We start from the raw sequence: 27,883 nt of genomic DNA, 5'->3' as shown, positions 1-27,883 counted from the left end.
TACTATGTATGTTGTAAATGTAATGTAGGAAGAATCATCTTTCAAAATTAACCTTATTAAGCAAGGTCTCTACTACATGACCCATTCTGGAGACATTAAGATGACTAAGCATGTAATTATAAGTTCTAGAGTGGGGAACAGTTAAGAAAACACTAATTTAAAAATTAATCTTATTCTACTCGGAATCTACTATATTCTGGAGACCTGATGATGACTAGGGGAACATCTCACCTACAGATATAAAAAAGATGGAGTACATTATTTGACGTAATTCTATAGAACGGCCTCTATCAGGCAAATGTATTTAGCGTTCTCTGTACATCTCTACATACCTAGTACTTAGTAGGAATATATGTATGCAACCTACACACACCGAAAAAAATAGGGTAACGGACAAGAAATCGTGCTTTTTTCGACTAGTTATGTATTTTGTAGTTAGTTAGTGGTTGATTTTTTAAATCCCTTACATCTTTAAAATGAGGAAAAAAAATTGTGTTTGGATTTTTAAACATTAAAATATTATACCCATTTAAGAGTTTGGTGCCTATTTATCGACTATAGCAGCTTCAAATCAAAAATATTGTAACGTGTTTTAAGACGATACACAAAAAAAAATCTACTGCTTGGCGGGCGGAGTCTAATAGCTCGCTATCGCGAACGCGGGTGTGCGCGAAGTCATTCTTGCAAACTCGCCGCGCTGCCGCTGGCCGACTCGGGACAAACATGTATGGAGTCGTCATAAAGTTATAATATTCTTATACATATATTTAATTGTTGATTTATTGGTTTTATTTTCTTGCTTATAAACAAATAATCTTCTTTTTAACAACTACTTAGACATTATTAATAATTATTATTATTTCGTAAAGTTTTATTTTATTACAAAATAATACAGGTTATAAATAATCTTTAAAATAACAAAAAATATTGTTACTCTGAAAAAATGAAATGGTACTCAATAACGCGGACTACTGAATGGATTTAGATAGAATTTGATGCTGACGTAGATATTACGTCATGCCCAGAAATGAAAGGTAATATTTCTGAAAGAAGTTATAAACCCTAATTCTTCTCAGTCAAAGTCAAGAGTGGAAGATATCACTAATACAGTAAAACTGATGCGAAACTTTGGATGTTAATTTGTATATTTTTTTGTTAGTTGTTACTTAATCACGTCAAGACTACATTACCAATTTTGATAAAATATAGCTAATTGCCTGGATTTACACATAGGATACTTTTTATCCTTTACTTTTAGGGATAAGACAGGATTCACGATATAATCTAATTCCACGCGGGCAAAGCCGCGGTCGGAATGATATTTTTTTAAATAAAAAAATTGTTTAAAAAAAACACAAAATATATTGACGCATGTATTTATTTTTTGCACTCTATTATAATTGTAATTATTCATTACAAATAATCAAAATAAAATAGCCAGAACAAAGTTAGGCCCTGGTAGGGTAGGTAGGCAGGTACAGCAATGTGAGACGAACACTGGCTTATTTATACCAATAATAATGTATTATAAACATTAAATTAAGTTTACTTTCTAACAACAAAAATACATAATATTAGCTAATGTGAAAGCGAATCAACCAATCATCCCACAAAAATGAAATGTGCACACAAATATTCATCCAAATCGGTTCATGTCATTAGGAGGAGTGACTGCAGCGCCATCTTCCGGGCCCAATTGTGTTTCCAGATCACCCAGGAACTCAATTTAATATACTTACACAAAATTTTTCGAAATGAAAACTCACATTACTATGTAAATATGAATATAAACCTGTTTTATTACTAAGCAATTTCCCGCACAGGTGTAGTAAGTATAAATGAAATAAATATCAACATCAAATTCTTTATACAACATACTTATCTACCACTAAAGAAATGTAATTCTTGAAATTATTTCGTATTTTTTTAAAATATAATACTACTCCAATGAGCTCCTGTTCCATATTATGTCCGCCATACTTCCACTAAGTTCACCATGATTTTTTATTTCTTTGCACTTTGTTGCTTTTTGCTAAAAATGGAATCATGCGATAAAACCAGTAGAGCTTTGATAACATACATTTTTGACTGAATAAAGGTACTTACGAAGGAGTGGATTCACATTGTGAACAATCAGTGGGTTTATTTTCCTTCTGGATTCCGGATTTCTGAACAGATTATTTATGCTATAAATGAAAAAATCTTACACATTCGTTATGTACTTAAAACAGGGGTACATATCAAACATCGTCTATAATACAATTATCATCAAATTTAAAATAAAACCAACTTACTTCATTAATTTGTTCCAATTGTAAGCATTCTTTTTCCTCCAACCTTTATGTTTCTTCTTCTTATTTTCTTTATTGTCCCCATTTGTCTCATTTTGTCTGATCGTGTTGTCACCCTTTTTTACGATTGCGCGAGCGACACAAGTTCCCCGTGTGACGGCCGTAGCGGGAATGACTCGTGCAGCGATCGGGGTAGGAAGGTACAGGGCGGCTCTCGCTATATTGGCTGGTCGCGCGCTAATTTCAAGTATTTCTTGTTTATTTCAAAACCATCGCATATTTCAAAATTCTAACACGGTAGACGTATAGGTTGTATACTTTATAGTTAATATACAAAAAGTCGTAACTTTACGTTTGTTATTTTGAAGATGCCAGAGATTAAAAAAAAATAACAATGATAACTTTGTATTTTTTTTCTATCGAGAAAATATCATGGAATCATGTTTCTAAAACGGTAGACGTATTGTGTTACTATTGAACTTTCTTGTCAAGAATTTTCATCACGACAACTTTAATAATATAAAAATTACGAAGGTTTGAAAAGGGCCGTAAATGTTAGAAAAATTAATTCATCACCTTAAACTGAGTTTATTTCTTTCTACTGTTTATCTTTAAACGCATTACAAAATGAGTGATTTTCCTGCGACTGAGGTTGCCAGAGCCATAGCAATGACAATGTGGGTCATACCTTCCGTTCAAATACAGTGTAGGTGTGTCGGTATCTATGGTCTATTACAAAGTTCAACGGTATAGTTAAACAGTCATATTATATGTGTTGGCGCGGGCAAGGAAGAAATTGGGCAACTGACGCTTTAGATGACCGTTTTATAAGGGCGCAAACTTGGATAATGTATTTTGTTGTGGCTTTGGAAAAATGCATGTGGCGTGTGTAAATCAGTACCACCATATTATAGCAACAGGAAAAATATAGTACAGTTGAAGATCAAACATGAGGGCTTCGATCAAATCTTTTTTTTTATGATGTTGTAACTTTAAATTTATGGTTTTTAGCATTGTTTCCTTTATTTGTGTCTATAAGATGTCACCGTCATCTGATTAAATCTGATATTTGTTTGGATGACTAGGCCGAACGTTGATTTAACACGCATTACTATGACGTCCTGCGTCCAACTAGTTAGCGAATTGTAATAGGTATAACCCTTTGAACAGAGCGGATAGAACGTTCGGCATATTGTTGGATGACGAGTTGTTCTTTAGTCATTCAATTAAATGTGGTCATTTAATGATCGCTCTAGTCTTCAATCAAATAGCAGATTCCTCCAGATGACTGCGACTAATATCTAGTATCTTATTAAAATCCTCCGATTAAACAGATTTTCCAAAGAGTTGACATCTTCAGAAGAGTATAGTCTGAACTTCACGAAATAAAAAGAAATAATATTGAAAAAACCTTCGTTTTTCATTTAAAGATATTTATAATGACACCTAGTTAATTTGTTTATTATACTATCGCGAATGTTGGGTTGTAGAATAAAAACGCCTTCGTCACACTTAATATTTTATTATTCCGTCACTTGGTACAGTCACTTCTTGATTCACAGATTTTCGGCGGTATGGCGACCATTTGGAATCGTCCGAAAAGTATGGCATGACGATTTTCGTAAATGGCTGCATAACGATGGTTACCTGTGCAAAAGTTAGCCTGGTACAAATGGTTAAATTGTTTTTTTTAAATCAACACATTCACGTCGGTATGGCGGGCTGTAAGTCACACCGGAAAAGTATGGCATGTCACTACCGCCTACATCTTTTTATGGGCTATCGGTAAATTCTAAAATTTTTGTGTTACAAATCGTTTGACTTCCGCTATTTATCCGACAAGTTTGACTAACGCCCCCGCGACTAGTCCGCCGGTACCAGCGTTCTGACCATCATTTTTCTTTTTGTCATTGCGTACTAAGACCCCTGTAGAACCGCCATCCTGTTACAAAGGACCCGGAATTTTGTGTCAGTATCTCCCGACTCCCGGCCTAATATAATATTTTACTGTCAAAAATTATCAACACTGGATATTATTCAATGACGCCTTTCAAAAACAAAACTAATTTACAAACAGATTTTTATATATTTACATACCTATTTTTAACTTTCATTTCATGAACTGCTCATGTAAATACCTATTACAATCTGGTTTAATTTAACAAAACATTCAATTCGGTAAATTTTAGCGTTATTTTGCAAAAAAAACCGCACGTACAGTCCCCCGTCCGAGTCGAACTGACACCGTCAAATTTCGTCGAAAATATGTGATAGAGATGAGGTTTTATGTGAGTTTTATTATAAATTCGAGTTTTTTCTCGATAATTTAACGATAATAATGAAAATTGAAAAAACAATCAATACAAATTGGTACAAATATCATAACATATTTTTTGGTATAAATTTCATGTATAAATATGTAGCCGTTTTCCTAACAAAATGCGTTTTATGTTCAAAAAGGGGTTGATTTGTATGTATTTTTTTTATGTTTAGGCCGTTCTAAAATGAAAAGTAAACAATACACTTTGTTAATTATATCCTTGAGTATCACATATATTTTTTTTAAGACAATCGTATCAACAGTTTCTTCAACAAAATTCAATATGTATAAGGTATTTTTCGGTTTTGACCATAGTGATCACCTTAATAATTCCATTGTATTTCTTGTGATATGAAACTACGGAATTAGTGTACCAAGTATATCATTAAAATAATATCTAATGAGTAATGAGTTTCGGTATAGTGGTTCTTACAAATGAACCAAAGGTTGTATATTTGATCCACATTCATTCTTCGAAATATTTAATGTTTTAAACATCGAATTTTACCTACTTATACTTAAATGAATTTGCAAATAGATAATTTGTAGTACCTAAGTAAAATTCCTGACTGGGATCGGTAATTGTCATTTAAGAAAAAGAAAAAGAAGACGACGCGATAAACTGTGTCTGTAAATATTCATATACTTTTCTTCTTACAACGATATGCAGTAAAATGTAAAAGTCCCTGGACGTTACGGACACGACACGATAAACATTACAAAACGTTTAAAAACGATGTCACCACGATACCAAAGGTTATCGCGGTTAGCCACACATTGCTAAGTGGTAATTAATTATTAAACACTTTATTACCTTAAGACTTTATTAATCCTTCCATTCTAAATATAGCATATATCATAGTTAATTGTTAAAAACCCTCTTGGAAAAAACCGAACTCAAAACATAGAAATTTCACGAAATAAAACAATACAATACATTAAATAAAATCATATAAAAATAATTATGGCACAACATTAATTTGAATTACGTACGAGAAATGCTTTAAAAATAGACTGAAAACGTACGACTATAAAACTTTTATTATTCTGTTTTGCACGCACAAACATCGTCTCTATATAGCTAATGTGTTTTAGCTACACACACATATGCACACTGACCACTGTTCACCAATGTTAATTACCATTTAACATTTCAATAATTATTAAATTTTACAAATTACAGAATAATTTGGAACACAATTATATTATGGCTATATTTCCCTGGATTTAACCGTTGATCTTCAAGAATTTTCATTACAAAATTACATCAAAATCAGTGCAGTTAGTCGAGGCAGCATTACAGACAAACGCAGACTTCTCTCGCATTACAATATAAGTATGTATATATAATAGTACCGTAACCGATAAAGAACATATTTTTATGTATGTCAATATTTACATAAGGAAAATTAAAATTAAAAGCGTTTAATCCGGTTTTGGTGAAGGTCACGGAACTGCAAGCTATCATGTTACGTAACTGATTGTCTTCAAGTCTACAATTCAAACTCTTGACACAAATACATGCTTGTATAATAAAGTATAAAGGAAAAAATTGTGTAATTCATTCTTTAGAGAACACTGAAAATACAAGCGTTCATTACATCTTCTTCTTAAATATAAAAATGAATCGCAAAATGTGTTGGTAACCGCATAACTCGAGAACGGCTGAACCGATTTCGATAATTCTTTTTTTATTATATTCCTTGAAGTACGAGGATGGTTCTTATGTAGAGAAAACGTAAATATGTACCACGGGCGAAGCCGGGGCGGACCGCTAGTTGAAGATATAAGAATGACGAGATAGAGCGATTACTTACATTTAATTCAATTGAAAAAGTATGAAAAGCAATATAACAACAGAAGTAATAAATAATTAAAATTAAGCATTCAACTGAATCATTAAGATCAAAGTAATAAAATAATTTCATTATATTGTACCCATTTAAATCCAGCAACAATTTCGCATACACAATCACATTAACTTCACAAATTCTGCTCAATCTGCAATATCAAGTTTCCTCATTTAATCACTTCATAACAAAGTTTAAAAAGCCCCAAACCGCAAACAGTCACTCTATACGACTTCAAAGAAATTTCGCGATTGTGACCGTGATCGTATAACACGTAGAATGGCACGGGGAAAACTTTGAAGATTTTTTTATAACGAAGTTTATTAACTCCAAGAATCTATGGAAATCCGCTGCTCTAGCTGTAGAGGTAGTATTACATTTTGCACTTTTTGGTTTGTGTTGACTTTTTCACATGATTCAGTAAAATTTTAGTACATAATACATACTTACGATTTCCCAGAAAAACACCTTCAACTTAATAGAACATTTTGCATTAACTTGTCTTGCATTTCAAACTTTTATGTTTATAATTTTGTATTACGTTTATTTGGAGGCAACACTAGGATTTCCTCACCTGCACTAGTGAGAAGCATAAATTACTCAAACTCAAACATAAATAGATAACTAAAACATACAAAATATCTATAAACATATAAACTTTTACACACTATTTTCTAAAGAAATAGGAAACCACAATCAGATACACAATATACATATATTTTTCTATTATTAGGCTCATGATTATTTCCGTTATATAATTTTACACTTGACGACACCACCCACATGGATAGAAGATGACGCAGGTGTTACATGAACCCACTTAGCAATGCAGTCATATTTGCTATAAAATCTAAATAAAGGTTGATCTCATCATTTTATATGAATTAAAAAACATATATAGGTAATACGAGGATCTGTATATCTAGGTTTTAGTGAAAACCGGAGTACAATTCGTATTTATTTTCTGTACCTTTCATATTTTTTGTGTTCTTTGGATCACGGCGAATAAATTATGTGAAGTTTTCTTTATTGCTTATAATTTATATCACTATTTATCGAACTCAAAATGGCCGTATTCAGTACAGCTGATTGTTAACCAAACTGATTTATATGCAAGCTTGAACATACATAAGTACTAACAAGCCAATGTCATTCAACCGACGTTACTAAATACAGATATATTTCACTTGCAAAACCATCTCTTAATACTACAAATACCAACGATTGTGTATCTTTAATCCTACTAGATACTAATAAAAAGCATAAGTTCATCTCATTAAACATAGGCGTGACATTGGAACCGTGGTAGCCTCGACCAGGGCCGGCATGATGTCATGCGCTTTGCCAAGACGCACCGTTATATAGGTGTTTAGTACACAAATGATTTAAACGATTGTTTATTAGTTGTATATTAGATATCCAATTTACAGGTGTTTAGACGAACCCTTTTGAATTATGCTTTAAATATATGTACTTTATATTCTAACAGGCTCTGCCTCGCGGTTACACTTGTTACACTCGCTCCTTTTGATCGCATGATGATAATATAGCAGATAGCCTTTGTCGATAAATGGACTTTCTAACAGTGTAAAAATTTGTCAAATCCGACCCGTGGTTACAGCGAATAACGCATTCAAGTTAACAAACAAATCTTCCGTTTATAATATTAGTGTTAATTTGTACCTAAAAGTTTAAATGTAATTAATAAAAAAATAAAAAAATTCTTCATGTAAAATATCCACTTCGTATACCTTTAAAAAATGCAATTATGATAGCAGTAAGCAGAAGCATCGAATATTAAAAAATAAAAACGTTTCATTAAGGGCTGATTTTTCAATCCCTGGTTAAAACTTATTCATCGAATAATGTATAAACCTACCATTTTAAAAATGTATTCTAATTGCCCGTATTTGACAGTTTACGTGACATTTTAATATTATCGTGTAATAGGTACTTTATTGGACGGATAAGTTTTATCCAAGCATTGAAAAATCGGCCCTAAAGAGCTCATTTCGATAACATGAATATTAATCGCTTATTTGAATAATCTCTATGATACATAAATAAATTGCTTCGCTTATAAAATAAAATAAATAATTGTCTATGACTTGTAGTAACTTCCACTCGTAGTAAAATGAAACATAACAACACAATATTATCTAATCCAGGTTCTTATTCTGAAATCTCCAATTAACTACATATAAAATGAAATAGCTTAAAAATAATGATAACATGCTACACATATAATTCTATAATATAAAAATGAATCGCAAAATGTGTTGGTAAGCGCATAACTCGAGAACGGCTGAACCGATTTCGATAATTCTTTTTTTATTATTCCTTGAAGTACGAGAATGGTTCTAATGTAGAGAAAATGTAAATATGTACCACGGGCGAAGCCGGGGCGGACCGCTAGTAAATAATAATATGAAGTTTTGGCTAGGTCATACAAAAATAAATCGTTCTTCACAGTGACGAAAACGCAGTTGAATGGCCAGCCTTAGCTAGCGCCCATTCATACCGTGATTATCTAACACATTGTTTTGTTTGGCAATGGCGACCCTGTTTTCATTGCTGTCATGTAGGAGCAGTTATGCGACCTATTGAATGTTATGCTGATTGATTATACATACTCTGTAGCTATTAGAGACAATTTGTTGTAAACAAATCAGTAAATTTCATTTAATTCCACATCCCAATCATTGTATATTCAATAAAAACTTATTATACAATAAGTATATAAAACATCGTAAGCATCGTAAATAAATTTACATAGTTCTATTTTCGAACTAAATCACGAACTAAACTTTCAACACTTTTTATTATGACAGGTCAATCAGTCAATATATTCTTGCTTGCAACTAGAACAAGTCTACCTAACACAGCGTAATCGACAAACTTTACTTCGTGTTTAACTATCTTCAACCCGCATAACTCGTATAGCACTTAGAGAACAAACAAACTATATACTAATCTACACTATAAATTATAATATCTATACCAAATTTCACCTACACACGCGTAATCAAACATCCATTCAACCTTAAAACTTTCCCTTTCACACTACTAGGACCCATAACATACTAAGTACCCATAGTTAATACGCAAAAACACATGCTAACCACCTGTAGCAAATACCAAACAAAAAAACAATCCACATGACTCATATGTGGGTCACACAAAACGCCCGTGACCACATGACATCACCGGCATTGAGCTAACAATATGAACCAATAAATATGCTATTAAACCGTTGCTATGGTTACGCGATTAATCCGAACAGCGGCAATGAAAAGAGGGTGTGTTGGTACAGTTTATAAAAATACACTTGTATTCGTATAGTGCGATGATGCTTTATATTTTTGTGTATTTTTGAACTTTTTGTATAAAAAATAACTATATCCAACTTTTCATTTTACCACTTTCTACATTTACCTAAGCATTTTAATTCACCCACTGGTTGACCACCAGTCCAAATCATAAAGATACAATTTTACTGTTTGATTTAATAAATATCTCTATGTAGCGTTTCGAATTATGTATTTCCGAGTTCTTTTAAATGAAAATATATGTGTTTAAAATTAAACTAATTCATTCTAAAATAAAAACTTTATATTGATAACTCGCCCCAATACCGTGCTATCTGGCTGATATACTATAATCCCTTTAATCTCTTTATCAGCTACCGATTCCGGTAGATTAGAATGCACTTGTTGCAATTTATTGCTATTTTAACCTAGCTCATAGCACTGTTTTATTTATGCTGTTATTCTATTTCAATCAACGGGGCATATTAGTTTCTTATAAGTCATCACCTCCACCTTATTTTCTTACTAGCTGCTCCGCGCGGTTTCACCCCCGTGGCTCCACCCCTGTTGGTCGTAGCGTGATGATATATAGCCTATAACCTTCCTCGATAAATGGGCTATCTAACAACGAAAGAATTTTTCAAATCGGCCCAGTAGTTCCCGAGATTAGCGCGTTCAAACAAACAAACAAACAAACAAACAAACAAACTCTTCAGCTTTATAATATTAGTATAGATAAGTCATCACACCACATAAAAGCGTTTGTTCCGTAATAATCTACTATTCTCTTATTTCAGTTGAAAAGGGAACTGGATAAAAAGTAGCAGACATATTTTTCTAACCAATAATATATCTACTAAGTAACTTATTCCAATTGACAACATTTCAAAATTTTAAGCTACTTATTTTTTTATTTTAATGAAAACTAGATCAAAAATTATGATACACGTATTTTTTGCTTTTTCTAAATATGGAAGTTTTCATTCATCTTTTTGAGTTTTAAAATCATCTCATTCTAAAATGTCGTAAGCGCCAAATGACGTCATACATACGGAGGAATACATTTTTTCCTTTGCCACATACCTAGTTTAAATTAAAAAAAAATCTTGGCAGTTGACATTTTGGCACATTTGTCACTTTGATTTGTCAAGCTTTGTAAATATTGTTATTTATTATTTGCTGATCCAAATTTTAAACAAAAGAAACTTATTCACAAGTACTGATGATGATGACTTTATGCAGGTTTTGTTATGGGGTACTGAACATTTCTGGGAAACAAATATACTATCCCAAAAACGTTGGAAAGTGTTAAATAAATACAACTTTTAGTAAGTAAACAAAGTCTTTTATTTCAAGAAAATTATGAACACTATAGGCACTATTTGTATAATATAAATGAATTGGTCCAACTCCAATTAAACAAACATCACGCTAATGAGATTAAATTAGAAAACCAAAACACAATAACACGATTTAAAAGTTTGTTTACATGAATAATTCACAAAAATGACATTAATATGAAATTTGACACATGCCATACCCTGTAAATGTCAGTGATACTTTTTTTTTTTAGCTTTTTTTAAATTAGGCTAAGGCGTATTTTTATTCCTCCGTAGACCGTATGTATGACGTCATCATCACATTTATCGTTTTTATTTAATTTCTCTTAAAATGTGCGATTAAAAAATGAAATAATTTTTTTTCTGTAATCGTAAGAGCAAAATAAAGAAACGGTTTTTTTCTTTCATGGCCTTATAAAAAATGAAATGTTGTCAATTGTCCATTTGAACACGTTATGATCCAGAATTTTTATCCATAGCTTAATAACGCAAGAGGAGAGTCATAATATGCTCCTGTTATATCTCAAATCCTTGACTTGTTATTATATTATAGGTATCCTTCTTTCTAACCAATAAAAACTTGTAGTCTTCTACAAGTGGTACATATCTACAAGTTGTTTACAGCAAAATATTTTGTATCGTCTCTCGAAGTCTCGAGCAACTGAGATGACGTCAAACACCTTTATGTTAATACGACCGAATGAATATAAGGTCGAAATTTAAATATTTCAAGAAGAAGGTTCCTAACCGATGTTTTAAAAAAGAAATCCTAATAATAAGGATTAACTCTACTAAAAATATATAAGTGAGAAATGTAACAATTTGAATAGTAAAATATTACATTGAAATTATCAACTAAAATCATGTAATGCACATGAACCATCCATAATAGCTAGTACATAACACTAGGTATGTTAAAACACTAATTAAAATTCAGTTCAACTTAATATAAGTACATATACCTACTTTAATCAACTGTACAATTTAATATGTGTATGTACATATAGTCCGGGATACATCGCCCATTTTTGCAAGTGATTACTATCAAGCTAATTTTTCGTGAGTAGCTTTATTTTGATGAGATGCCCAATAATTTCATGTATGAAACTCTCGATTGTGGTAGCTACCAGAGGAAACAAGGATAAAATATTTTGATTTGATGGTTCTCAAATATTAATTACTAACTGAATGTTTTTTTTTGTTCAATCTCAAGATAATTATCTAAATTATTCGAAAAAATATTTGTCCTACAAAATCTATGGTTTAATCAAAGAGTCCCCCTTTCCAATGTGTATCGATAACGAAGTCATCATAAATGATTACTAACAAGCTGATTTTTTTCTTTTCACTTATTTAATACCTACTTATATAATTCAACAGACATATTGTCCTACAAATTGCGTAATAAATATTTGAGAACCGTCAAATCAAAAATTTTTATCCTTGTTACCTCTGTAAGCTACCACAATCGAGAATTTCGTACATGAAATTATTGGGCATCTCATCAAAATAAAGCTACTCACGAAAAATTAGCTTGATAGTAATCACTTGCAAAAATGGGCGATGTATCCCGGACTAATAGCATTATCCTTACATTTTACTTAATTTTAATTTACCATTGCATAGTTAAACACAGGCAAACAGATACTTTAAGAATATTAAACTCCATGTATCTAAACTATGTATTTGTGTTGTGCACACATTCCTCACAACAAGGTCACGGTCACACCGACCTTGCTTTGATAAGCGTCACGTCGCGATTAAAAAATGCAAATAGTGTAGAAACCGTGTTTTCTTGTACTTACATATAAAAGACTTGAGCTTGTGAAATTCATTATTTTTTGTAGTTTAAAACAGTATAATCATCATAGTATAATATCTAATTATGATTTTGGTTTTAAAGCAATTTATTTGGACGGCTACACTCTATATTCTATAGTTAAATTAAACTATTTGCAGTACGAATGCATGTAGTTAATCTTTAGTAATAGAGTTTATTCGAATCTACGTTCAATCTAGATTCTAGAGCAGTCACTTTACCTCCCGCCACTTTCACTCCCGTCACTTTAACTCCCGTCACTTTACCTTCCGTCACTTTAACTTCCGTCACTTTAACTTCCGTCACTTTACCTCCCGTCACTTTAACCTCCGTCACTTTACCTCCCGTCATTTTAACTTGCGTCACTTTACCTCCCGTCACTTTAGTTTCCGTCACTTTACCTCCCGTCACTTTACCTTCCGTCACTTTAATTTCCGTCACTTTAACTTTACCCCCGTTATCCAGGTGCATTTCAGCATGGAACGACAACGGCAAGAAGGAACTGATTGATCTCTCTCGACCCGAACTATTGCACAGGACGGACTTCTTTCCGGGGTTGGGATGGGTTCTGAGGAGTGAAACTTGGGATATGCTGGAGGCTAAGTGACCGCAAGCGTAAGTATAGCCTTAGAAACTAGAATATAAGTTGTGTTTGTATCTATAGCTTATATAGATTTTTTTTAATGTGTAACACATTCATACATAAATCTAAAAAAAATATTGTATTGTCACCGATCCTTGTAAAGTGTACAAAGTTTCAATTAAATCTGTCCGTTTTATGTCGGAAAAAATCAAGTATACAAATGAAGTCGGTTACACAGTCCTAATAAGCAGCAAACATGTAATACAAATTCATATCCCCTTTTCTCTTCTAATACAATTACGACCTTACCCTTTATCCCTTGAACATTTCCATCATAATAAAGCTTAATAAAATTACATTACAACGAAGATGTTTATGCGGCATGTGTCGCTTATTAAGAAATAATGCGGTGCTTTCTTTATCCATTGGGATCTATATTTATCATACTTTTATATTATATGTACTAGCTTTCCGCCGGCGCGGCGGCTCTGCCCGCGGTTATGAAGAAAAACTCGCATAGGTCCCGTTCCCGTGGAATTTCCGGGATAAAACCTATCTTATATTACTCGTGGATAATGTAGCTTTCGAATGGTGAAAGAATTTTTAAAATCGGTCCAGTAGTTTATGAGCCTATTCATTACAATCAAACAAACAAAGTTTTCCTCTTTATAATATTAGTATAGATTAATGCTGGCGCTACACATTGGCTTCAAAGTTTGAGCAAACATTTGACCTAACTTTGAAGTGAAAACTTTGACGCAAACACGATTACAAATATGCCTGCTAGACTTGTTTTCAAATGTTTTACGGCACAGTTATTGCAAAGATGGCTGATAGATCGGAAGACGATTTTTGTTGTCTCTTTAATTTTTTTTTAATTATCCCTATACTGGGTTAGAAGGCTATTTCTCTTTCTTTTTAGTTCATCTACCGTAAACGGTAGTGATAAATTATTTTTTATTCGGACCCATGCGTCGTTTACAACGTTACGGTTTTTGTGGTCTTTGTTTTTTGGATCCCATATGGAGGGTTCCGCTTCAAGTAGCTGAAGAAATTCGATAACTACATCATTACTCCACTCCATTATGACACTCAAAATATACACACACAACTGCTCCGGTCAGCGGCGCGCGCGTTACTAAGCATTGCAACAAGTGTGGCAGGGCGCACAAACTTTGAAGCAACTTTGAAGTTTGATTACTTTGATGTTCGCAGAAAAACCGACTCGACTCGGCAAACTTCAAATATGTGTTCAAACTTTGAACAAATAGGCAAATGTCAGTGCCACACTTCGGGACTTTGTAGGTATTTGCGTATTTGAGTTGTTCAAAGTTTGTGCGCCCTGCCACACTTGTTGCAATGCTTAGTAACGCGCGCGCCGCTGACCGGAGCATTTGTGTGTGTATATTTTGAGTGTCATAATGGAGTGGAATAATGATGTAATTATCGAATTTCTTCAGCTACTTGAAGCCGAACCCTCCATATGGGATCCAAAAAACAAAGACCACAAAAACCGTAACGTTGTAAACGACGCATGAGTCCGAATAAAAAATAATTTATCTATTATATATATACATATAATAATTACATTTTGATATATATAATAATTACATTTTGATGTAAAGAATGAAACCAAAAATTGAACGCACTCAAATAAAACAGATTGACGGCGTCCACAAAATCGTCTTCCGATCTATCAGCCATCTTTGCAATAACTGTGCCGTAAAACATTTGAAAACAAGTCTAGCAGGCATATTTGTAATCGTGTTTGCGTAAAAGTTTTCACTTCAAACTTTGTTCAAATGTTTGCTCAAACTTTGAAGCCAATGTGTAGCGCCAGCCTAAGAAAAGTATTTCGCACGACACACAAGTAAAGAATTTTTTAAATTAAAAAATAGCATGTTACAAACAAAGAATTATATGTAACTTATTTATCGATATTTTTACATACGAGTAATATACCTACGACAAAATCTTATACAATATAGTCTTATACAGTATAGGTAGTTATCATCGTCATTGTTTGTAGTCGGGTTAATGAACCCAATCCAAAACATGACAAAAAAGATTTAGGTACATTTTTGTCTCTATAACTTTACAAAAATATACAATAATTCTACATATATCATTTTCTTCCCAAATATAATTAAATACAAACACACAAGTGAAGCTAATAAAAGACAAAGTAACAAACAACAGTTACCTCCTCACCAAAAGTACCCGCATATATTTATATTCCATCTACGTGCTATGACATCACCTCCAACGTGAATATCAATGTAATCATTTCACGTGCACGAGCACGTGGCGGAATAAAATTACATATAGAATTTCCCCCTTATTTCAATATAGGTTAGTTTTTATACCTGACGTCTTTCTATTGATTATGAAAAGGTGTTGGATTTTGTGTTATGGAAAATCCTTTCCTTAGTGGAGAAAACCTGATGAGATAAATTTTTTATGTGAAACTTCTTTAGGCGCGGTTAGAATAAAATTTCAAGGTCATGTTATGGCAATACCATCACGTCATGAAGTAATGTGACGATTTTGGTATCTTTGAATCTTGTCAAAGAAGTTTCACTTCTGACACGTTTGATTACTTGTAAACATTCGTCGATGAGCACGCGCAAATTATATGAGTCACAAGTCGAATAATAAATGTGAAATGTGGGTACATAATGTAACACCAAGGAATAGGATCTCACTGATCGCGCTTTCCTAACAATAATATCTACCATAATTCTCGTAACCATAAATACTTAAAGAAACATATTTCCAACAAGTTATTTACTGTTATATAATATCGATAATAATATCCATTACAGTTGAAGAAACTCGAATCGTGAAACACGCTCAAGAATCATCTTAGAGATCACGACTCCATTTAAAAGGTAAAAACGAAAAATATATTTTGCCTTTACCAGGAACTCTGTATATTTATTAATATTTATTTATGAGGAAATATATATATGGAAATCGTCGTTACTGCGCGTGTTATTTGATTTCCATGTTTAGATAAACAGATAAAAAATTATATGATACATTTTTTTATACATAAATTATAATTTATTCTATCCTAGCTGTCCTATATTCACGTTTCACACGTAGTTGAAAAAACCACGAGCAAAATCTCTAAATTATATAGATTGCATCCATCGAGATATATTACTAGAGGGGTTATTCCAAACAAAAACATTGCGCGCGGCCGATGTGGTGGGGTACGTGTGGAACGAGCGAGGCGTGGCTTCAAGTTCAAAGATTAAGCAATGCGTGCAGATGCGACACATTGTGCAATCTGTTTACTCGGTACTATCTGGTGGTACTGATACTAGGGAATTAATAAAACGAGGATTTTATATTAAACTATGTATTTTAATTTCCTTTAAATAATATCAATTTATTAAGCTTTTGTCGTTTTGTGTAGTAATCAATAGTTTTATCAGTTTTTGCTTCATGATGTAATTTAAATGGATACGATGATTCAATGTTGATGGCGTTTACGTATAAGAAACTCACATTTTGAAAAATCTCACGCGAGATTCGAGGATGGGGGAGGGGTTGAATAAATTCTCACGACATCTCACCAGGGGGGGAGGGAGGTGCAGAAAATTTTAAAAAACACCTCACGTAATTTATGGACGCCCCCTTACTCGATCACAATTTTTGTAACTTTACTATAAACGGAACTACATTTAAAAATATACTTTATTTATTGAGTTATAAGGTTGCTTCCATTCTGTTTATTTACATTCTCAAAAACATCAATCGCTGCAGAGGTGGCTTGCGACAAAGGCGGCTTGTGTCAAAGGCCTCGGCGATATCATTTAAGAACATAATATTATGTACTTTAGGCAAACTTGTTATAAGATCTATTTTACTTTCTTATTAGTCCATTTGACAAGGATATTGGGTAAGATACCTATTGGAATAATTTTATTATTATGTATGTACTTATTAAATCCGCGAATAAAAAAAATTTTTAGTCGTGAATATAGAAATTGGGTCGCATTTTTTTAATCCGCGAATAGTGAAAACACGAATAAAGGAAGCGCGATTAAGGAACTTTTACTGTATTAGTTTCTGTGAATGTTGTGTTTATTTGTAATTGTTGTGCATAATAATTTATAAATCCTATTGGAACAACTATTGATTAGGCTTTTTTTAATAAATAAAAATAGGTAAATAAATAAATATTACTTAATATAACCTACCGTTTTACTTTGCGTAGTCGGGTAAAAGTATAAATATTTAGGTACTACACCACGGTAATCTTTCCTAGTAGATATTGTATATACATAGTTAAAAAAATCCAGTTACATTTTTTTAACAGACTCATCGATAGTGTCACGTCTGTGCTGTTAGTCTATGAAAAATGGCGCGAAACGCAGAACGCGTGGTGATTTTTCGCAAAATGATAACAATATTAGTAAAATGCATGACTTACTCATAATAAGGAAACTTACTGGTGAAAAGTCACTCCTCGGGCTTTGTTTGTATTATGGGAACTGTTAAAACAATATCTAAGCAAACACGAAGGCATTTTGAACAGAGCAATAACACGTGTTGACGCGGCAAGCGGGGGGCACAGTCCGACACAGACTAAAGAGACTTGTGATTCTTACCTCTAGCTCGTGTTAAAGAGAGTGTAGTAGCGATCGCCTCTCTAGTACGTAGTACATTCTATCTCGATGATTGCATCTCAGTTATATTGGCGTGATTAATTAATAACATACAATATACATACCTGTAAAATATTCAAATTTTATATTGCTCTATCTATAGATATGTATAGATAAAAGCATCCAAAATCTATATATTAATACTAGTGGTCCGCCCCGGCTTCGCCCGTGGTACCTACATGTTTAAACTATCCTATCTCTCAAGTTGGATCGAACTGCACATGGTGTGCGAATTTTATTTTAATCGGTAAAGTGGTTTAGGAGTCCATTGAGGACAAACATTGTGAAACGAGATTTATATATATTAAGATTTAAGGTCATCTCTATACGTATCAAAATCATACTTGTTACAATATAATGTACCTATTAAAATAAACCAATATTTCGCTGAAACAAACACCAGCTATTCATATACAGTATGAATGTATGTTTCGTCACAATCCTTAGTGAAATGCAATGCGATTCCCAAGACAATTTCGACCACCGGGCGCTCCTAACATAAACGAAAGCGTAAACATCTCAAAACTAAACATTAGTTTATTATTAAACTAATTAAACTCTACGGACATTAATTGCAAAGTCAACAGAATCGGGCGTGTTGCCAGGAGAAATTTTATTCAATTTTATTAGCCAATTGTAGCTGAACAAATTCAAATTCCGGGATTTTATTTGTACGTGACTCAATGATTTTAATATCAATGTATATTTTTATTCTATCGTGAATTTGTATTTTTCGCTTGATAACGCTTGAATTGAAATATTATCCTCTTACACTTTTTCCTGATTGTATTACAAATGCGGAAAGATATTTAATTTACCTTCTTACAAATAAAAGGGAAAAAGACTTATTGAAGCAATTTTCTCCATAGTATAGTTGACAACGAAATAAACTGTAGTACATAATATAATGTACAACACACGTTTCTTTTTATCCATCCAAAAGCAAAGAAGTTTCTTTGCTTTTGGATGGATAAAAAGATCTACCACAGAACTGTCATGGGTACAACCAAGGTAATACAAATAAAACTCCAGGCTGACATCTCAACCATTTCAATACGAGAAAATAGTTATATACATATATTATGGTTGTGTGCTGTCTTTACGCCAGGAACATATTATACAGATGTTAGTTATGACTTATGCTTGTGTGTGCTCTATTTGTAGTTACAAAGAGCACACACACACACAAATATAACTTAGGATTTGGTTATATTGTTATGCTTGTGTGCTCTTTTTCTCGTAACAAATAGACACACACACACAAACATAACCAAGACATCTGATCGCGAGTCGCGACACTCCACAGACTGGTTGTCGGTCATGGGAACTGGTTTCCGCGGCGCTTACGAATCGCTAGGGCTGCCTCTACTTAGTATTAATATTGTTAAAAGAACCGCAGAATTATTTTGTTGTAAGTCGGATGTGGTTTATTTTATTCATCAACTTCGTTATCAGCCTATTTCGTTCCCACTACAGTAACACAGATCATAAACCACTACGCTCGGTTGTTGTGCGTTTAGTCAAACTAGCTAGTTTCACAACATGCTTGTTTGTGCGAGATATAAAAATAAATTGAAAATTTTCTATTAAAAATTCTTACAAGCTCGTCTAGACTCAAACGTATACGTTCATTCAAGTTAGAGGCCTAAATAGTCTAGCCAAAATCAACACTATTATTACGATAGAGTATTTTTCATTAAGTACATAACTCTTGTTTAACAAATAACTCAATGAAAGCAATACTTTGAAAAGTGGAGTAAAACTGTAAAGAAAAAACAAATACATTCTACAAACTTGAACCGTACAGCCCTACGCACACTATGATTCACGCATCACAATAAATAATTTAGATGAAATATAAATTGCTATGAATCACACTGTCCGTATTTATATTCCGTTTTCACAATACTACCGAGCAGTTACATAATATAATGGTCCGGGAAACGTGTGCCATACGCGGTCTAGATTCTGTTGAGGAAATAATCGAATGTTTGATTGGTAGATGTTAAAATAATAAAGGGTTGAAATTAGTGCGTACAGTCGGCAAATAAAGTTATAAATACTTGATATGTACAGATGGCAACAAAAGTTGAGAATTATGTTTTGAGATAAATGAAGGAAAGATGTCTATCGATGGAAGGGTGTATACTGTATAACGATAAAGTCTTTTGTTCATAACTCGTAATACACTTTTTGCTACATTTAAGTTGGTAGAACGCTTTTTAGCCAAATTACGTATCTTAACGTAGGTACGTTTAGTATTTGCCATTATTCATATAAATTACTTAATACACACGAATTCAACATGACTAGCGATTAATTCTTAGAAATAATACCTACTATCTTTAAAGATAACACAGATAGTGTATTTTATAAATAAATATAATGGATTTCACTTCACCATAAATAGATTAACGTAACTATTTGGAATGCGGATGAGAGATATTTATAAATGTAGCTGTTTTAGTTATAACAAGGTACTAGGTTCGATACACAGTGATAATAATGTTAAGGAAAATAAATGATTAAAAGAATACAATTAAATCGGCTTATTGGCCCCCTAAGGGCCCTAAGATTGACCGCACCTTTGCTACAGTAGTTAGAATGTGAACTATTCAAGGTAGAGAGACTTTGGTTTTATCGCCGTAGATAAATGAAAAACAATAACAGGATAGAATCATTATATTCCAACTTCTAAGATATCAATGGGAAAGATGTATTTGCCCCATACCCCAAAAGGCGACACAACACACTGGCGTAAACCAACTTCACTTAACACTTTTATCTATGCATCAAGATTTAAAGATAACAATTAATAAGCAATACCAATAAACATTCACATCATCGTTGTTAATTACAAATATAATCAGACCAAGATCTTAATATAGATCCGTTTCCATTCTCCTTTGTCATTTACGCTTACGCAAACAAAGCAAATAAGTATTATTTTGTACCCACAATTATTCGAAACTAGTGGTCCGCCCCGGCTTCGCCCGTGGTACATATTTCGCAATAAAAGGTAGCCTATGTCCTTTCTCGGGTATCAAAATATCTCCATACCAAATTTCATGCAAATTGGTTCAGTAGTTTAGGCGTGATTGAGTAACAGACAGACAGACAGAGTTACTGTCGCATTTATAATACATATTAGTATGGATTAGTACGCATATATTTTGGCATAAATTAAAATTTTATAAACAATGCATATAAGTAATTTCAGAAATTGCAGCCAATACCTATAAAAAAAATTCTTGAAGCAATTTTTTAATTTTAGAGAGAAAAAACGTTAACTTTTAGAATTCAGCTGTTGAGGCATAAGTCCACAGCTGAACACTTAATTACCTACCTATATACAAAAGAACTTAAAAAGCCATTCACATCTCCAATATATATCAAAGACAAACACTTTCACAGCCATTACCCTATAATTTACAATGTCTATCAAAAATTTCAAACAGAACAAAGCAACGGGTTAATAACAATAGATATAAATCAGCCGAGTCATCAACGAACAAGAGAAAATGTCGCATGCTCTAAATATAACCGCCATGACACAATCCACTCTGTCTTGAACTTTAGCCCAGCCCATATTCGTAGAAATCCTTTATTGAACTAATCTATACTAATATTATAAAGAGGAAAGGTTTGTATGTATATGTATGGTTTTCACGCATATACTACTCGACCGATTTTGATGAAATTTGGCACAGATAATCTTTAGACCCAGAGAAAGAACATAGGCTACCTTTTATTGCGAAATATGTACCACGGGCGAAACCGGGGCGGACCGCTAGTAAATTATAAATACGAAAATATGTTTGTTGGGTTTTCTTTCGCGTCGCAACGGAGCGATTTTTGTGTCTGGAGATAGTTAGGAAGCTATTGAATGATATGGGTTTCCTTAGACTTCGGCCGAGATTGCAAATTATAATTGGATAGGAACTTTCGTTAAGTTAATGTAATCAGCATAATATAAATAGAAGTGTATACTGCAGTCCTCACTTTTTGGTAGAGTCAACTCACTTTATAGAATAAATAACAATAAATTAGTTTCCTCCAAACGTCTGTTTATACCAAATACACTAAAAAGCTCTTATTCAAACATTTTAGTATACAAAAACAAGTGATACAATTACATTATCGTAAACTTTAAACATAATCACTCAAACAACATACAAACGATCTTTAATAACGTCATTTAGTATCAAGTCAAACGTTTCCAAACACTTCATTAATACTTTTAATGGGGGACATCGTTAGACAGAACATTAATAGCTAAAATTTACATATTCGACTAAATTATACTGACAACTGCTCGTTAATTGCTGTTAAAACTTAACAAACGTTTTCCAGGAATAAAACCTTATTTTGCTGACAGTTAAGGGTGCTGACACTTATATTTTGTCATGAATTAATTACTACAATATACAAGCTAGACACATTTCATTTTACAAGCTAGACAGAAATTTATAATGTATTTAAACCTTGATTTATTCGTTCAAGCCGAGAAACTTAAAAATGTGGTAACCATCATTTAAAAAAAGTTCGATTATATGTATGTAACCTATCCGCTGTTAGTCTGAAAAAAATCACTCACTTTTTTGAGTTTAATAAGAAGTTCTACCTATTCCCGACTGATTTCAATATCAAAGTTAGGCTTAGGCACATCATTTGATTAGTCAATAAAGAAATATCAAACAACATGACAACGATAGCTTACAAATTTAATCAGTTAAACATAGACAAGTCACCACAATATAGCAGTATATCTTATCCCAGCCAAAACCCGATGTTTCATATTATCATACAAATAATATTATAATCTATACTTAATATTATAAAGCTGAAGAGTTTGTTTGAACGCACTAAACCCAGGAAGTACTGATCTGATTTGAAAAATTCTTTCGGTGTTAGATAGCCCATTTATCGAGGATGGCTATAGGCTATAATAATCATCACGCTAAGACCAAAAGGAGCGGAGTAGTGCGGGTAAAACCGCGGAGCGCAACTAGAATAGCAAATAACATGACAACGATATCTTACACATATCAGTTAAACATAGACAAAATTAGTCACCACTACACAGCGGTATATCCCACAGCCAAATCCGATGATTCACATTATCATACAAATAATATAATCCATACTTATATTATAAATGCGAAAGTAACTCTGTCTGTCTGTCTGTTACTCAATCACGCCTAAACTACTGAACCAATTTGCATGAAATTTGGTATGGAGATATTTTGATACCCGAGAAAGGACATAGGCTACCTTTTATTGCGAAATATGTACCACGGGCGAAGCCGGGGCGGACCTCTAGTACATAATAAAGCAATATAGGAGATAAAAGCAAAAGTATTGCTACAGCCAGTCACGTAGCGGGTCGACGGCCTCCGAGTGGGCTTGTGCGAGCTTCCAACAAATGTAGCTTATTGTCAAATATTCTATCGTATTTGTTCTAAGAAATATTGTGTAAGAGTTAGATAAGTTACGATGTTGTAGTGCGGTAAAGAACATATATTTAGTTATGTAGATAGACACATATAGCTTTGCACTTGTCGGATTTTTTGTTTTAATAGTAATTTAAATAGTAACATATTAGTTAGAGGCACGAAAAAGTACTTAAAATATAACAAGTGTTATTTTCAGCCAATAGCGAGTAATATCTTAATACCACATAACACGACTACCCGTAAAATAACAAGAAATTACACGCATTTTACCTACTACAAAAATGACAAAATTTTCGAATTATCCTACCAGATGTATAGATCTATACAAGAAACACCGCCAAATAGTGCAAAAATACACTTCAGTTAGCGGTTAATGACTCCGACACACCGAGATTCGAGAAACATCAAGAAACATAACAAGCCAACACCGACCAACCCATGAACCCACGCTCAAGCACTTGTTTGTAAACAAACATCATTCCCGATGTGCTTTATTTAGCATTCTTTATAAATACCTTACAGTAAATAATTCTCGAGTTAATTTTAAGGAACTTTAATATATTGATACCAGATACTCATAGATACGATGAAATATTGTGATAACGACAAAAGACTTAAATATCTAATCGCTGATAGGATTTAATGAATTCATATTTTTTATAAATTTTACAAAACCCCCTATAAATTACATTTCTTATCTGTACAAAAAGTAAATTATTTTGTAACTAGGAACAGTTAATTCATTCCGATTGCTACTAGTACTACTAAACGAACTTTTATGCATCGGGACAAGGCCTGATCGTCACTTAAATCTAATACCATAAAAATATTCTCGTCCTTACCCTCAACAGGAAAAAACAACCCAACAACATACCTGTAACATAAAAAATAACATTTAGTAATATCAACAAACAATAATGAACAAAATAAACAGTAAGTTAAAACAATAGTAGTCAACGCGGAAGGCCCGGCCGTTGCACCAAATCAATGCATAGCAATCGACTTTCCCTCTGACGCAATATCTATCGAACAAAATAGATTATACAGTTATACACGGTATACCGAAATGTACTAAAACATAAAACGATAACTTTCTTGTTTAGATAATTTCACGCACATATCAATATTTCCCACGCATACGCAGTTTGTGAAATTCTACAGAAAGTATTAATTCAAGTAAATACTGATAATATTGTTTGTGCTTCATTAAACGTATAATATTTAAGATATTTTATTTCTCTTATCCTTTGGTTATTTGACCTGTAGAAGGGACAGTACTTCGAATAAGATGAAGCATTGAATTTATAATTTACAGAAGCGTTCATATTGCTCTTATATTAAACGTGTATAATTTCTAACATTTTTAACAATTACTTCTGATTATAAGTTATTCCTATATTTAAACATGATTCATAATGAGTGATTATAATTTATTTGACCAGTTTTTATAATCTTACGTCGATCGTGCGTTCAGTGGTTCAATTGCCAAGGCCACGAAAACTACTAATTTACATGAAAATGTGTTAAAACTATAATTCTATTGTTTAAGTTTGTGACGCTTTTTTTTGTGAATACCTCATAATTGAATATCAAAGCGATTCTGATAAATTTGAAGATAACCTGACTTCTCTATTTTGATTTAAAAAATCTATTATTCTAAAGAAATGTCTTAAATTATAATCAGCTGTTAAACCCACCGTTATCTATAACCGCTATAATATCCAATAATAAGCAAAAACTCAACAACCTAACAGCAGGCAAGCCTTATGACATAATGCATTCCACATTTGCTTCAGTGATGCCATCAACCGTTAAAGTTTATTGACCTTACATGCTAATCACGTCCTGGTATGACCAAACTTAAATGCAACTAGCCAACTGCCAAAATACATAGTTTAATTAATTATCTGTACTAATATTATAAAGCTGAAAAGTTTGTTTGTTTGAACGCGCTAATCATTGGAACCACTAGCCCGATTTGAAAAATTATTTCACTGTTAGATAGTCCATTTATCGAGGTTATATAATATCATCACGCTAATATACAATGAAATTCAAAATAATGAAAAGTAGAATAAAGAGTTGATTCGTCATGTCTACTTTTGAGAAATGATTTCAGATTTCCAGTGATGAGATTTATTTTAAAAATAACATGCTGAGAAAAATTATAAATAGCACAGAAATTGCATACCGGCTGCCAAAATGACTGCTATTTTTGTAATATTTATTTACTTCAACACTTATATTTAGAATGCATCATCACCGACTCAGCTGAAGAATGAAACCGCAATTCTACACATATATAAAGATTTTTTTTAACAACTCAGCATATGTTACATGCATATTTAAAACATTAATTATTTCATAAATTAAAATCTCCTTCAATACCTCAAACCAAACCAAACGCGAATCGCAAATCGCGCCATCCACCCAGCTATTCAGCAACAAGAAGAAAACATCCATCAATATAATCATACATCCATTGATATAATTCAGGATTGCATCACAAACGATGCAGCATAACAATGCATACCATTAAACGGATGTATTGAACAACAAATTGTTAGCGGATACGCAAAACTCTTGCTGGAAACATTTACTTGCTTTTCATTAATTAAACGAAACCATTTTGATTTAAACATACCTCTAGCAAAGAAATTGTTTTACAAACGCATATAATATGACAAAGTATTTGATTAACACCAACAATAAATAGAATGTGTAAAAGAATAGAACTATTACAAGCAGAGTCACTTCCCAATATATATATTCTTCTATCATATTCAATATATTATCATTATATACAAGTTATACAACCAATACTTGTGCGTGTGTTAACGTACAGTTCTATCATACGTAATTTTGTATCTGTGTATATCAAGTACTTTTCGGTTACCTAGTACCTATATTACTATTAAATCTCATGATAAGTATGTATTTCTAATACATCTAGTTACCATCCACCTATACTATATAGTACCTACACCGGTCACACCTACGTCACTTCCTCACACGAGCCGTACAGCCGGAACCGGGAACATTAACTGTTATAGCTATGAAGGGGCTGTGTGTATGTATGTGTGTATAACTGTTCTTATGTGGAGTATTCTTTTAAATGTATGTTCAAGACGTATGTTGACGAGTGGATTCTTATTAAGGAACCACTAGGTACATAATATAGTCTTTTTATAAGCAAATAGGTACCTGAAAAGATGCCAATAGCAAATCATCTTAAATATTATAATAATTAATGTACGAAGCAATTTTTTAATGTATCGTAATCATAAATTGTGTATAATGAATAGATAGCAGACTAAATAATTACGTAAGTGCTTTGCTGAAAAATTGGTTATCTAGTTTGTATTATAATTAAAATAAACACATACCATCTATATGTATAATATGAAAAGTATTTAAAGAAGCAATAAAATAACTTCGTGTTTAAAAATACTCTTTTTCTATAATAAAACTTTTTGTAACGAAGAACTAAAGACGCATTTTAATAGCTCTATAAAAAGATTTTAATCACGATCTTTACGATGACAAATAAAAAAATGTCTTTATGAATTCTGTCTTTCTTTCAAAAATAAAATAAGAGTTAGGTATATTTCACAGCCGCAAAATGTTTAACTAAATATTTAATGTCTATTTCATCATCATCATCATCATCAGCCCATATTCGTTCCCACTGCACTGGGACACGGGCCTCCTATGAGGGTACAGGCCATAATCCAAATGTCTATTTAATATCTGTGACTTAAGTATCCCCAGTTTTCATATAGAAATAAACATTATCATAAAATAAAATCAATAAGTAATTAATGATTACGAAATGAATTTACCCTAAATTTCGACCAATAAACTCGGTGTGAGGTAATAATCCATTCTAATACATTCGATACAAATTGTTACGTAACTGCTCCGTTACCAAAACCACGAAACCACGAACTAAAATATTAAGCATTATAACACTATGTAATAATTTCCTCTATCGTTAGTACAAAAAAGATTGTACAAATGAATTTTTCAGCGTTAAAATGTAGAAGCCCTTCTGGCTAACATTGAGAAACACCACAAAAAAATGAATTTATAACTAACTAGCCGCTTGTCACAGGATCGTCCGTGTTGATCAGGGATAACAAAAAAATAGCCTATATTGCTTGGTAATTGCAAATAAATCTTATACTACCTACGGATATTATAAATTCTAGATTCTATAAATTATAAATTCTATAGA

General features: G+C 32.5%; 2 protein-coding genes across 4 annotated transcripts in view; both read right to left on the bottom strand.

Moving 5' to 3' along the window:
* Unc-115a (actin binding LIM protein Uncoordinated 115a) overlaps positions 1–27,883 on the bottom strand; it is a 121,029-nt gene that overhangs the window by 47,804 nt on the left and 45,342 nt on the right. The window lies entirely within an intron of this gene.
* On the bottom strand, positions 1,897–13,399 carry LOC149477896 (uncharacterized). The gene is made up of 4 exons (XM_089709632.1): positions 13,150–13,399; positions 2,295–2,517; positions 2,107–2,168; positions 1,897–2,032 (listed from the first exon to the last, which is right to left on the bottom strand). Exons 1-4 carry the CDS (start codon positions 13,397–13,399, stop codon positions 1,992–1,994), a joined length of 576 nt encoding a protein of 191 aa, XP_089565758.1. The 3' UTR covers positions 1,897–1,991.

Source organism: Colias philodice, chromosome 23 (genome assembly GCF_061535455.1).
Source record: "Colias philodice isolate Cphi_HAF_F1 chromosome 23, ilColPhil1 Martin Lab GWU primary, whole genome shotgun sequence".
In the NCBI taxonomy this organism is placed as follows: Eukaryota; Metazoa; Arthropoda; class Insecta; order Lepidoptera; family Pieridae; genus Colias; species Colias philodice.
This window is presented reverse-complemented; position numbering and strand designations above follow the sequence as displayed.

Excerpts from the sequence above, each read along its gene's own strand:
- LOC149477896 (XM_089709632.1), bottom strand. The coding sequence starts at position 13,399 with ATGCACCTGGATAACGGGGGTAAAGTTAAAGTGACGGAAATTAAAGTG. Across the intron at positions 2,518-13,149 it reads GGGAGTGAAAGTGGCGGGAG|CCAATATAGCGAGAGCCGCC; the intron begins GTAAAGTGACTG and ends GCGCGCGACCAG. Across the intron at positions 2,033-2,106 it reads CAATGTGAATCCACTCCTTC|CAAAAAGCAACAAAGTGCAA; the intron begins GTAAGTACCTTT and ends TTCCATTTTTAG.